The 14,258-nt window shown below is 40.7% G+C and overlaps 1 protein-coding gene across 1 annotated transcript in view; it reads right to left on the reverse strand.

The window, feature by feature from the left end:
* MMP2 (matrix metallopeptidase 2) overlaps nucleotides 1–14,258 on the reverse strand; it is a 50,518-nt gene that overhangs the window by 11,781 nt on the left and 24,479 nt on the right. The window contains exons 6-9 of the mRNA XM_084644762.1: nucleotides 13,390–13,563; nucleotides 8,516–8,689; nucleotides 6,949–7,104; nucleotides 3,566–3,695 (exon numbers count right to left, since the gene is read on the reverse strand). Of these exons, the coding sequence (XP_084500888.1) occupies nucleotides 3,566–3,695; nucleotides 6,949–7,104; nucleotides 8,516–8,689; nucleotides 13,390–13,563 (634 nt within the window). The remainder of the gene's footprint in view (nucleotides 1–3,565; nucleotides 3,696–6,948; nucleotides 7,105–8,515; nucleotides 8,690–13,389; nucleotides 13,564–14,258) is intronic.

Genomic DNA, 14,258 nt, shown 5'->3' on the forward strand with positions numbered 1-14,258 from the left:
GTTGTTTTCTGCCTTCTCTCCCTAATGTTGGGAAATCCAGGAGACTGATAGGCAAATGAATTCCAAAGTAAAACAAATAAGTAGTCACACCCTGTCTTTGCTGAATGTTAGATAAAGTATGAATCAGTTTGAACAATTTGTTTTAGTCTTTTATATTGTTCTTGGAACAACTAAATTATACTGACTGCATGTTGAATTTCATATTTCCCTATGATTTTGTATCTTATAAAATGTTGACCTGGCACAGCTGATGCCTCATATATACACATTCATACTTGCCCGTGAGTTTCAAGTGTAAGAGACCTATGTGAATAATATAGTTGATTAAAGCTAGGCAATTGCTGATTACACTAATGCTATGACCTGCATTACCACTAGCAGCTGCCAAACAAAGGAAGGAGGGGAGAGAGTTGGAGAGGAACTGCAAGAGGCTGTTGCTGGGCTCAGCAGAGGTGCCCTACATTAGGAAACTAAGTATGGCGTATTTATACACCTGCCAGCCTCCTCTCTCTCTTTCCCAGGAGATTGAGTGGAGATTTCTTCAGGAATCTTGGATTTTAAAGGCTGGGAAACTGTTTTTAGTAGGATCTGTTTTCAGAGATGGCCTCTATTTGTGAACTCCATTTGTACCAGAAAATAATTATGGCTGTATTTTTGTGCAATGTTAATATCCAGTGCAGTACTAAGGTGCTTTCCTGAATCAGGATCTGAAAGTCAAAGGGGCTTAGAATCTAAATGCTTAAATCACTTTTGAAAATGGTACTTACACTGTTAAGTCAGTTAGGTGTTGCAATGCTGAACACATGAATACCTTGACAAATCTGGGCCTAAATGACTACCCATTTACACCAGCAATATTCCACTGGCAAAAATGGAGGCTGGCTTGGGGCCTGGCTGACAATTCAGTGCTAAAAATGATACGTGTGGCATTGGAGTACCAATTTTAATACCACAATTCAGAAATGGTGTGAGCTAGCCGCCAGTCAGGCAGGTTTTGCAAACGTCTCAAGTTACTTTTGTGCAATGAAACAAATTTGCCTCCACAGATTATTTCCCCCCTGCATTTAAAGTTTGTTGTTGTTTTGTTTAAAAGTGATCGACTTTATTGAAAGGCCATGTGTTTAGCTAAAAGGAAGCCTGAGCTGAGGGTTGCCCTCAAATATCGAGGCTAGCAGAAGTGTGTGCCATATGTATGGTAAACAGGAAGTGGTTCAGGTCCTGGGGTCCAGCCCTTTGCAGCATGGAATGGTCCAAAGGTGGCTTTCTGCAATGTTTGCCATCCATGGACTGCTTGTGCAACCGCCCACAGACCACAAGGGACCATTCTGGCAGCTGCACATCACCAGATTGTAGGGAAACCCTGCCCACACCTACTTTTTTGGGGGCTGAAAGGAATAGCACAGGAACTTCTATGTGCCCCAGTGCCAGCAGAGATTCCTTCCCAAGGGAAATCTTCTGAGGCCCCTTATACCGATAGCAACACAAAGGAGCTTCAGCAAGAGTTGTCTTCATAGTTTCTTTATTGTGTTCCTCTCTCCTCCATCTGTCACCCCAGTCTCTGTTACTCGACCAGAAACCCAGTAACAGAAAAAAAGTTAAATCTTCCGAACCTTGGCCCTTGATTCTGATCTCACATGCATGTAAAGTGGGAGTAAATCCATTAAATTATTGGTGTTATACCAGTGGAGTTACATAGTGGTGAATCAGGCCCCAAGAGCTTGCTTCTCCCTTCTGCTCTATCTTTTTCTCCGAAAGGATGATCAAAGAACATGGCTTAGGCACAATTATTTTGCAGAAAATCAAAAGTGTTCCAGCTGCAAATTAAACGTGGAGGAGATTTCTGGGCATACAACACCATCAGGCACAAATGATTATTGAATGGCCTGAGATCGGAAGCTCCACTGCAGATATTTTGTGAGGATGCCCAGTTGGTTATTTAATTCTGTTCAGTGCATCCAAGTCTCTTGTGTTTCAGCCGAGCACATAGCTGTTGTGGTTTCCAGTACTGCTGGAAAAATGGCCTTTGTGCCTGTTTATCTGGGACAATAATATAACCATTGACATTCTGATTCATGCCAATTTCATATTTTACAGCACTGCATAAGCAGTTTTAAACAAGGGAGTCTGCTTCTTTTAAACAAGTGAGATTCGTTTTTACATTTTTAGCTATTATTAAAAAGCATAATTTCTAAAATGAATTTACTCAAGCACAAATGAGTGTGAATGTGCATACATATATACTCCCCCACACATATCATGTACATAAACACATAAGCTGAGTTCATAGATTTAAAGCCAGAAAGAGCCTTTATGATTATTTAGTCTACTCTCCTGTATAACAGAGTTGTCTGTTTTTGTGGCAATAATAAAACATTGGATTATTGGAACAATGAATGTACTTTTCACTCTTTTATTTTGTGTTACTTTTTGCAACTCGCAGACACTAAATTGGATGGGTCAGTTCCATTGGATAGTTTGGCCAGGTTCAATTTATAGTCCTAAATCTGAGCTGTTGTGTTTGAGTTTCACACACACACACACTCTATATGCACATGGCCAGAACCTTAGCTATAGCCAGCAAATGCTTGGTGTAAATAAGCAATGTGGGGTGGGGAGCACAAAGGTGCTGTTTACACTCCCCCCAACTAGAGCTGGTTGGGAATTTTCTGACTAAATGTTTTTTCATGACTGATTCATCAAAACTGAACTATTTTGCAGAAACATATTTATTTCAATGAACTTCTGGCAAAACATAAGTGGGTTCCAATGGAACCCTGCCTGGTTTCCTGCCACCTTACCTGGCGTGCTGCTGGGAAGTCCAGGCTCCCAAGGCCAGTGGCTCTTGGAGCACCCCTGCCATTCAGACCGTCTCTGAGTTGGGGACCCCAGAGCTTCCAGGCTCCCTGTGGCAGATCCCAAGGTACTGCAGAGATGGGAGCCTGGAAGCCCTTGGCAGCTCCAGCTCTAGACAAACCTCCCAAACCTGCAGAGGAGAGCCTGGAAGCCCTGAAAATCTGAGGCTCCTAGGACTTCTAGGTTCCTGGCTCTCTGTCATTTAAACAAACAAACAAGATTATTTCTAAATCACCCCCTCCTCCCGATTTCCCTTCCACTGGAAATTTCACCATTTCCACTTTGTTCTGAAACAGAACATTCGGTTTGTTCAGAATTTTGAATTTTCTCTTGGATGGAAATTCCAGTTTTCGACCAGAATTTTACAGAATTGCTTTGACAGTATAGCACAAACTTTCCTTCTGCTCCAAGTAATCATAGAATCACAGGGTTCAAAGGGACCACAAGGGTCATCTAGTCTAAAGATCCACAGATGCTCCAGCCTTCTTTTGAAAACCTCCAGTAAAGGAGCTTCCACAACCTCCCTAGGCAGTCTGCTCCATTGTCCTACTGTTCTTCCAGTTAGGACTAGTGTCCTGAGATTTAATCTAAATCTTCTGTGCTGTAGTTTGAACCCGTTGCCTCTTGTCCTGCCCTCTGTGGCAAGAGAGAACAACTTTTCTCCATCTTTTTTATGGCAGCCTCTTATCACTAAGCAATTTCTCTCACTTACCTGTCTTTGAAGAAAAACGTTTCTCCTCTAATTTGGGAGATACCATCAAATACAATGTCTTGTTTGCATAACACTGGGGTGACTGGTCCAAGTGTTGGAGCTGGATCTGGCCCAAAATCAGTGGATCCTCCTACAATGAAGAACAGATTTATACTGTAATGTTTGAGTGTATTGTTGTTCTAGTAATGTGAAGACCCCCCAACTGCTATAAATCATTTAAGGGAAGCAATCACTTCAGTTGTCTGGAGGGTATATTTGATAGAAATTAGAAAATGTTTCAGAGGCTGTGTACTTCAGTGGACAGCGCACTAGATTAGGACTCAGAAGGTCTTGGGGCAGAAGGAGTCTATTCCAAGCACTGCCACTAACCTGCTGTGTGACCTTTGTCAAGACACGTCACTTCTATGTGACTGTATTTCCCCTCCTACTCATAGTTGATCTTGTCTATTTAGTCTGGAAGATTTTCAGGGCTGACAATTTTTGGTAGCAATTTGCAATTATTAATTTTGAGAATTTTTTTCTCAGTGATGGCGTAGTTTAAAATATAACAAACTAAAGTTTATGCCGTGGTATCTGAGCTGATGTGCAGATAATTCTGAATAAGGAGTACTATACATACCAGCTTTTTGTACTGCAGTTTTTCCAGCCTGCTAATAGTTTGCAAGTCATAAATACCCATTTTGAGCCATTTATAGCCTTTCTCCCCTTATTAAGAATCAAAATGTTCTCTTCAAAACATGCACTTTGCCATCTGTTGGATTTTATTTTGTTTTGTTATTTGGCCGCAGCTGCATTGCCTGGTGTAGCATCTGGCTGCTCCTTAGCAATCAGGTGGTTTTACATCATTAAACAAAATGTGACTCCGGCTGATTTTATGTAGCTCTGAATAATGCTAGGAAATGTGTAATGAATATAATCCCAAAAGCAAAATACAAGTTTGTTTGCAGAAATGAAAAGTTCTTTGAGTTAAAGTATTACTTCAGTTACTTAAAGAGGCAGGAAGGATGGTCTTCTGGTTAAGGCTTAGACCTGTGACTTAAGAGAGTTGGGTTAAATTCTGAGCTCTTCCAGAGCCTTTTTTCTATGAACTTTGAATACCACTTAACCTTAGTGTGCCTCACTTCCCAATCTTTTGGTAGTATGCTGCATCCTTTTCTGCTTTCATCCCTTTGTCTTGTCTATTTAGATTGTAAAATATTCCAAGCAGGGATACTTTTTCTGTTTATGTGCAGCACCTTGCACAATGAGGTCCAATCTTGGTTGGGCTCTCCAGACTTTACACAAATGATTAAATAATTGTAATTAAAGAGCCCAGGAATTGGAAAGAATGAAGATCCAAGTCAGGTTTTTGAATAAAGAACTTATGTCTGGTGGTTATTTGGTATTATTATTAGCATTTCTAAGGTGTCCAGAACTACAGAATCAAGGCACCAGTAATTAAGAAGTGATGCAGGTAGAAAAGTGAGAAGCCTGGCTAGAGAAATGATATGATCCTTTCAAACTGATCAGCAGCCTTCTATTCAGAGGTATTTGCAACCCTACACAGTAGTTTACCAAGTGTACAGACTGAATGGATTTTAACTGATCAAAGTCATGAAACCACCACCATGAACTATAAGCTAAAATGATCTCTGGAGAAAAATAAATTAATATTAAAGATGAATGCAGAATACAAATATCTGATATCCCCTTCTTCCCCACAGAAACCACAAGAAACATCTTGTATATACAGATATCACCTTCCACACATTATCTACACATGTTGTTTTTTCTGTTGTACGGCCTAAATCGTTGGCTGATTGATAGGACTGTGATAGAGGTAACAGACTGCACATTATACAAGCAAATTCTGGTCCATCATCAATAAATCAATCAGGTGAGGAGGTTTATTATTCACATATCGTTCTGCAACTTATCAGGAAATAACAAGAAACATCTATCATGTGGAGAATAATCACTAAATTGAGCAGAGTGGAGACAAGAAACTCATGAAAAGCAACTTGTCCCTCCAGCACAATTTATTTTCATTTTAACCACCACCAACAATCACTAGTATCTAAGTCTAGGGAGTGACTCCTTAATGAACAAGGTAGAATTGCTCATCTTCTGAAGCATCCATCTTTGAAAACAATTGTATGAGGATGAAGATGACGTGTGTGTCTCCATCTGTGAAATAGCTTTACCCTCTTTGCATTGCTTTTCGACGAAAAAGGCCCTTGGAGTACAGACTTAAATGTCCTTTACAGGCTAAAAGAGTGACCTCCCTGGTTGGTGTCAGAAGAAGAAAAGTGTATACCCAGCCATTAACCTTTATCACCCCATTGCTTTAAGGAGACTAAATGAAGAGCTGAATATCTGGCATGAAGTTTTCTCTGGCTGATGGTAGGTAGTACACTGTCCTTGGGAAATGTCTACCCCCATGTTAGGCCCAGGTTCTGCCCGGAACTGTGCATGCACATCTCCCATAGAAACAGGGGTGTGGGCAGGAATTTAAATGTTACCTCTTGCTGGGGGGAGCACATTAAACACACACACATTATACACATTAAACCATATCAACACATGCATCATATGCAAAGAAATAAACAGCTGCGTATTCACTATTTCAATGAACTGTATCTTTAATCCACTTCTAATACGGGCTCCTTAACCATATGGGGGGAACATGTGCAAACCAAGTAGGTGTACGTACATCCATAACCTCACGTTATGGGGATACGTGTATGACTCACTGAGTTTGTGCACTGCATGTTAGGAGGAAATACCATAATAGAAAAAAAGGGGAGGGGGGGCAGAGAGCTTCTCCCCCCCCGGGGCTGCAGAGTGAGCTCCTCCTGCACTGGGGGTGGGGCATGGTGCAGGACGCAGAACTCCTCAGCAGGGAGAAAGAAAGAGCTCCTCTCCCCCAGGGCTGCGGCCCATGGGGAGAGTGGGGAGGGTCCATACCAGGACCCTTGTACTGCCCTCTGCCATTTAGTCAAGACAGACCACCCCATTTAGCAATATGTAGGGCAAGGAGATTATGATCCCCTGACACCTGGTCATGACTCCTGAGTTAAGGACTCCATGTTAGAGAACAAGTAGCCCACAATTCCCAGTATGGCGTTTCACAGCCAAAGAGAGAGAGGGCCTTTGAAAGTTCCACCTAAAGATTTGGGATTAACCTATGCAGCTCTGGGGCTTTCACAGCTCAGAAGCTTAAGTGGCCACTTGTGACTGAATTGTACCATTAATGGGAAGTAGGAACACTAACAATATCTTGAGTGAGGCAGGCGAGGAAATGGAAATTTGCATCCCTAATTGGTCAGAAGTGCACATTATTTACAATAGCATCTGAAAACAATAGAGCAGCCTGTACTTTTGATAGATGCTGAATACTTTACCATAAAGTTCCTGGATTCCTTTAATATCATCCTGAGATAGTCTGAAGTTCTTGGTAAATGTGTAGATTGGAGCCATTAGAGCTCCTGGGTCCTCGGAGTGCTCTAGTCCCATGGCATGGCCAAATTCATGAGCAGCAACCAAGAAAAGACTGTAACCTGAACAACACAATGAGTCAACACAGGTTGATTGTATCCAAATAAAGATATACTACCTCTATTATGCTAGTCCCATAAAATTGCCACCACTCCTCACTCCACTAAAAGATTCCCATAATAAATATTGCTTGATGTGGAATTTCATATAATAATAATAAACATGCCATGCATGTTGCCAAGTCTTAGGAAATTTCATTCTACAGAAAGATTTCTTTTAAATCCTATTGTACAGTTGACACGTGCATATACTTTCACTGTCTCCCATGTAAAGTGCCCTTGAACATTAACTTAGTACTTCTGAGAAGGAAGGAAGTAGTTTAAGTGAAACGTTTGATTTATTTAGCATGGAAGAATTAATCTGGACCTTGAATCTTGCTTTCAATCATTAAAAACCATCCAGGGGATATACAGATCTACTGTTTTTTTTTATTTTATTTTAACAAAATAGCTGTTTTCATTATTTGTCTTGCTTGAGTTGAAAATAAGATGAGGTGGGAGGAGGCCTAGGATTAGTGCAGTAGCCTTTCACCTGTGGATTTCTGAGTTTAAAACCTACCTTAGGTCACTAGTAATTTTGTTTGCCATCTTAGAGTCTAGTACATATTTGTCAACACCACGTTGTCACCTCCATAATCTTTATTAGTACAGAAGGGCATTGATTCAGTACTGTTAAAGTACTACCGATAGGTGAAAAATCATCCATATTGCAAAAGGGCAGCATTTTACCAACAGTTACCAAATCACAGTGTCTGAATATAGCAGTTATTTCCTGTTCTAAGAAAATGGAAAATGCTTCTGTATATCAGATACCCAAATTTAGCAATTGTTGGTAAAAGTTGCAAATACTGCATTTAAAAAGATCTCTAATTTATTTACAAATAACACCAAAGATTATTAAAATGAAAAGAATTTATTTAAAAAAATCTTTTCCCCACATTTTCAAGAGATGTGGGTTTTTGGGGGGCTTTGGGCGTTTTTTTCTACTAGCCTTTAGGGCAGTGGTGGGCAACCTGCGGCCCACGGGCCACAGGTTGCCCACCACTGCTTTAAGGGAACATTTATGATTAAAAAACCTGTTTCCTTTGTTGTCTTTTAAAAATATCATGCGAACATTTGTATGTATTTATTTTGACAAGCTTTTTCCAAAACCTAACTTTGGGTGCCTGATGTACTCAGAGAGTGTTCTTTTATTTTCAAAAGTAAAATATGCATTCCCAAATTTTTAGGGAAAGTCATGCAAGTGTACATGAATTATAAATATGGGCCCAAACTTATCCAGGATGTCATGCCAATTACATCCATTACTCACAGCATTTTGGTCAATGTTCTTCTATCTGTGGTTAGCCTGAGACAGAGGCGGGAGTAATACACATTGTTAAAGGGTTTCAAGTATTTCAAGAAACTGTGTTACCTTGATCTGGACAAAAGCCCCATTTGCGGTCATCATCATAGTTACCACTGGAAGCACACCACATTTTGCCATCACTACGTCCAGCACTTGTGCAGGATTCATACTTATTGCCAAGGAAAATGAAAGGAAATACACAAGGAGCTCCTTCTGAATTTCCACCAACCGTTGACATTGCTATGGGGAAATAATATTTAAATACAATAAGTAGAGAATCAACCAGCTTTTGTGACATAAAACTTCTCTTAAATCATACCTAAGCCCAGAAAGCAACTGGAAAATCTGAACTGTTGTAACAAACAGGGAAACTGTGACTGAAAATGACAGTTTGAAAAGGAAATTGCCTGCAACAGAGGAAAAGAGAGATAAAGTCTAACTGTTCCTGCTAAAGCCACTGAAGCTAAAGACAAAAACTGCAACTGGCAACCACTTAAAAGAAGCAGTTACTCTACGGCAGCTCAATGGCATGTGCAATTGGAGAGGGAACTGATTAACAAATGACCTGGTATCAGCCTAATTAATAAGATCTTTTCTGATAATGCTTTCACGTGTCTTCCACAAGTAGATGTATTGATAGAAACTTTATCATTTTGTTATATATCAGCAGATTGTGAAGTGTTGAACTGAGGTTTAATTAGCTTCTAAGGACAAAAGAAGATCTTAGAGGAGTCAAAAAGTCAGATCTTGCACGCTGAGATAGTTGAGGTGTATTGATAGAAAGGATCAATTTAAAAGCTGTAGTTTTTAAACTAACTCTAATGAAAAGGATATAAGCTATAAGTGATACATGCTGTGGGGTAAAATTTCTACCTTTGGTACTCATGGAGACCACTTTTGTCTTCCTACTCTACCATATCCACCCACACTTACATATGGTACTCATGTGTAAACATACATACAGAGAGAGAGAGAGACATGTATATATGTTTATGTGTGCAAACATGTATGTCTATTTGAGCATAGTGCATCAGGAAGACCACAGTTGTACTTGTGTGTACCCAAAGTAGAAATTATACTCTAAAGCAAGTATCACAAACAGAGAATACACTCCCCCTACCCCCCCCCCCATTAAAAAAATCATTTGCCTTTTTAACACATGTACAGTACTAGCTAGCTGTTGTAAAGTCACTTGTTCTTGTACAGGATACAAATGATAGTTGGCAGCCGAACATTGCCTTAGAAATTTAAATACATAATTATTTAGTGGTGGAATGTATGTAATTCTCCTGCAGTCATGAAACTCCAGCTTGTAGTGTTCAATAATGCATACAATACACACAGCACAGTAACAAATATTTCTAAGTCCAGGTTTAATGCTAATTAGGACACATCCCGTCAGTTGTTTATGTGGTAATGGTTCCTGAACAGAAGCTAATGCAAGTAGTAACATTAATTTTATATCAACAATTTGTTTTATATGGACATAAGGAAAATATATAAGGCACTTAGGCAAATGAAGCAAAGTCCTAATGCTCAAATCCTCCACCTACAGCACTGAAGTGGGTGAAACAGGTTTACAGGGGCTACAGAGACCCAGTACAAAAAGACACCATATTCCCTTGCATGCCTTTGTGACCATCTCTACAGCTCTCTGCATTGGGAGAAGGCCAGAGAAATGGCCACTGCATCCAAAACTAGAACAGATCCACTGAACCATAAAACTGCTTAGTGGCTATCCATGGGCTGTTACGGCTATTCCAGCCTCTAGACCAGCAGTTCTCAAACTGTGGGTTGGGACCCCAAAGTGGATCACTGCCCAGGCCCAAAGCTGAAGCCTGAGCCCCACCGCCCAGGTCTGAAGACTGAGAGTTTCAGCCCTGAATGGCAGGGCTCAGGTTACAGGCCGCCCAACTGGGGCTGAAGCCCTTGGGCTTTGGCTCTGGTCACCCCACCCGGGACAGTGATGTCTTTGGCTTCCCTGCCCAGGACCGTGAGGTTCAGGCTTTTGCCCTCCTGCCTGGGGCAGTGGTCCTCAGGTGGGCGCAGGCTTCAATTCCCTCCTCCTGGGGTCATGTAGTAATTTTTATTGCTAGAAGGGGGTCATGGTGCAATGAAGTTTGAGAACCCCTGCTCTAGATTCCGATTATAGTGTGCTGCAGCCCAACTTTATAGGCCTGTAGGGCGGATGTTTCTTCCCCTTATTCCTCAGTGTTTAGTGGAATTTTCACTTGTGGATTCAAGACTTGGGCCTTAGGCTGTTATTAATTTTGCCATTCCTACATGGAACAAACAAATCCACCAAGCAAACCCCAAACTTGCCTTACATAACTCTCTTCTTTACACAGTGGGAAAGTCACTATCTCCTGCATGAAGCCAGCATCGCCGACTTGGAAGTTGGGTAGGCAGGGCAAGGTCTTGCTGTGAACTGTGGAAAGGGGCTGCATTACAACTCTGACCAGGTCAGTGCGGGCCACTAAGAGAGAGGAAGCTGGATCTGCTTTTAAATATGGCCAAGGGGTCAGAACCTTCATGGAAAGGATGCTGAAGAACAGTGCACCCTATTTGTTGCTCAAGGTTGGAATGAAGGGTATTGAGTAGCTACAGTGCAGGAGCCTGGCTTAGCCAGCTCGCATGTAGATTGTACAGGATTCATGTGGGACATACGGACTTTCATGCTGTGAAAATAGGATAGTTAAATATGGCAGGATTTGGGGTTTGCTTTGTGGATTTGCAGAATCTATGCCAAAGCCATAGGGTCATTCCACTTCCACACCCACTGTACCGAGGCATCACTGGGCTTAAATGGCATAGGGGGCTTTGTGCCATAATTTGGAAAGAGCTCCTATATTTGCTGTAAATCTATAGAGAGCTGGAATCAGGACTAACCAGGCCACTTAGAAGACTGGTATTTTGCACAAACCAGACATAAACAATAAACAAATGCAAAGCACAACAGTCTGATTATGTAGTAACTTCTGCCCAAAAGTTAGTAATTATTTGTATTACCAGAGCACATAGGAGCCCCAGTCTTGGAGCAGAACCCCACCGTGCTAGACACTGTCCAAAAAACAAAAAGAGGGTCCTTACAGGTAAGTGTTTGAACTACTTCTAGTTATTGTTAAGGTTTTGTGTAAGAATTTCAGTATATTAGTTCCAGTGTTCTCCTGCTCATTTAACTATCACTTAGATTTTTCTGTGTCCCCATTACCAGTTATGCAAAGTTTGATACTTTTACATTCTTTTTTACTGTTAAGAGGAATGGTGGCTCAGAGGGTCAGAAATAATCAGCAACCAATCAAAATGCTCCAAGTGCCTATTTTAAACAGAGATGGCTTTTTAAAAAGCCTGGAAATGGAGTCAATCTGTTTGTTCATCAGCCAGCCATTGCTCCAGAGTTAGGCTTACATTTAGTTTGGGTTTCATTACATTTGGTGGCTTCACCTTGGCTCCCTTAAGTGCCAAGAATTCTGAACCATCATAGGCAGTTTAAATGAGTAACTGTGCCGTTAGTCTGTATCTCAGAAAAACAATCCCTGCCAAGTTATACAATCCTCTAAACTAATTTTGTCCCTGTGACACGCTACGTAGTAACAACTGAAGTTAACAAGCATTAAAAATTGTCAAGAAAGCAGAAAGATCATTCTTCTGGAGTGAAGGGATAATTTTCAATTTGTTTCCTAGTATGTTGTAAATTCATAAAGGCATGTTTATTGAGTTAAATCTGACTGTGCTAAACACCCTTTTAAAAAAAGAAAAAAATTAAATGTTGAGCATTAGTCATTGGCTGTTTAAGTTTCACATTTCCTTTGTACTGCTTTTTTCATTTGCGGCTCATGTTTCAGGGATATTAAAAAGTAATCATCTACCCACATTTACCATGTAGTGGTAGACATTTATCCCTAAAATTTGAAGGCATGCTCCTACATACATGTGTGCTTATGCTCATTCCTGATTTAGCTGTGCAAATTCCTGATGTCCATGGGCAAGCTATCTAGGATTGTGTGTATGCATCCAAGATTTTTTCATCTGAATTGGGTATATGCAAAATTGCATGCAACCTTAGATGCATATGGGTTTACAAATTTGGGCCATCCTTTGGTTGGCCTGCAGTATACCTCAGATATATGACTGTTGTGGGTAATTCCATTTCCATCTGGAAGCTGAAAGAGCCAAGGAATCTGGGAAAGTTGCTATTTGTGACTTATGTTAGAAAAATGCAAGCAAACTCTTTCAAACCTCAGGAAAGCTTCAGCTCTGAGCTTTGGTCCAATGTTCCAAGTGTGGTTCTGATTACATCTGAATGGATATATTCACTGCTAGTCAGGTGACTAGAGTGGTGAAGGAAAAAGACATACCAAGGCCTCAATTCATTTTTGGGTGTAATTCAAGGGGTTAGTTCTGATCTGTACTGCACAGCTCTCCCTAGCTATTTTCCAGTACTTGGGCTGATAGTCCAGAGATTTATTTATCTGGGGCCTGCTGGAAGAGCATACACAGTAAAGGGGACAGAATTCTGGAATCCACTTCCCTTTTGGTCTGACAGAGCACTGCTCCCTACCTGCCAGGCATATTGAACAGCTATTTTATTTTCTCTGACTTTTCCTGAGATGCAGAAATGACTGGAGGATTTTTGTTCTTCCTGGGGGTTGGAGGGTCAGATGGGAATTCAGTAGTTCTTTATTCTTGTTAACTGACATTGCCTTGGTTTAATATTATATTGCATATAAACTCATGTAGGTTTATGTATGGGCTTATTTATAGGTTATATTGTGCATGTACCTAGAAGCCACAATCAGCAGATTTTCAGTAAAGTGGAAATATCAGCACATATGCCCCCAACTCAACTACCTGTAACTCTTCAACTAAAGGATGGAGAATTACTTGTGCGACATACAGATCAATGACAAACTAGACCAGCATAACAAATATCTATTTACCAGTCTCTGGGCAGAAGCCATATTTCTTATCTCTGTCGTAGTCTTCTGTAGTTCCACACCACCGGTACCCATCTGTCCTTCCTTCTGTTGTACAGCTGTCATAGGATGTGCCTTGAAATTTGAAGGGGAACTTACATGGCTGCCCTTCACTATTTCCACCCATCGTGAAAAGAGCTGAAGTGAAAGTGAAGCAGAAAAAAAAATAGAATATTTTTAAGGAGTAACTGTATACATTATAACTAGAAATTGGTAAGAAAAAACATTATTGATTAATTATGTGTAGTATGGCAGCATGAAGAGGCCCCAAATAACATGAGGGGCCCATTGTGCTCGGTGCTGTACATACGCATGGTAAGAGACCAGAGAGTTCATGAGCTAAACAGACAAGGGTGGGAGAGAGGAAGTAATATCCCCATTTCACAGATGGAGGAACTGAGGCACAGAGAGATTAAGTGACTTGTTCACAATAATTATTAACATGGCTCAAGTGAAGTCCACTGGGCTACTCGAGTTTATGGCAATATATCTTTTATACCCTGCCTCATAATATATTACTGCCTATTTGTAGCTAATACTTCTGCTTCAAACAAGGCTTTGAGGGAGTGTTCCAGGAAGCCATCTATTTTCCTTAGTGTTTTGCTAATTAATTTACACTGTGCTACAGAGGTTGCTAAAATAGCATCTTAAACATGTAGACAGGTTTGTAGCCTGCCGCTGTCACTTTAGATGACAGTTTTCCTAATGAGCATGTTATGTGACATTCCTCTGTTTGTTTAGTCTGCAGACTGCAATAGAAGATACAAGCAGGGGAGACCATACCCTGGCGTTTTTACTATCTCACTTTTCTTTCCTTTAACTTCTCAATAGCT

This window comes from Lepidochelys olivacea, assembly GCF_965140295.1.
Source record: "Lepidochelys olivacea isolate rLepOli2 genome assembly, chromosome: 12".
NCBI classification, from domain to species: Eukaryota; Metazoa; Chordata; order Testudines; family Cheloniidae; genus Lepidochelys; species Lepidochelys olivacea.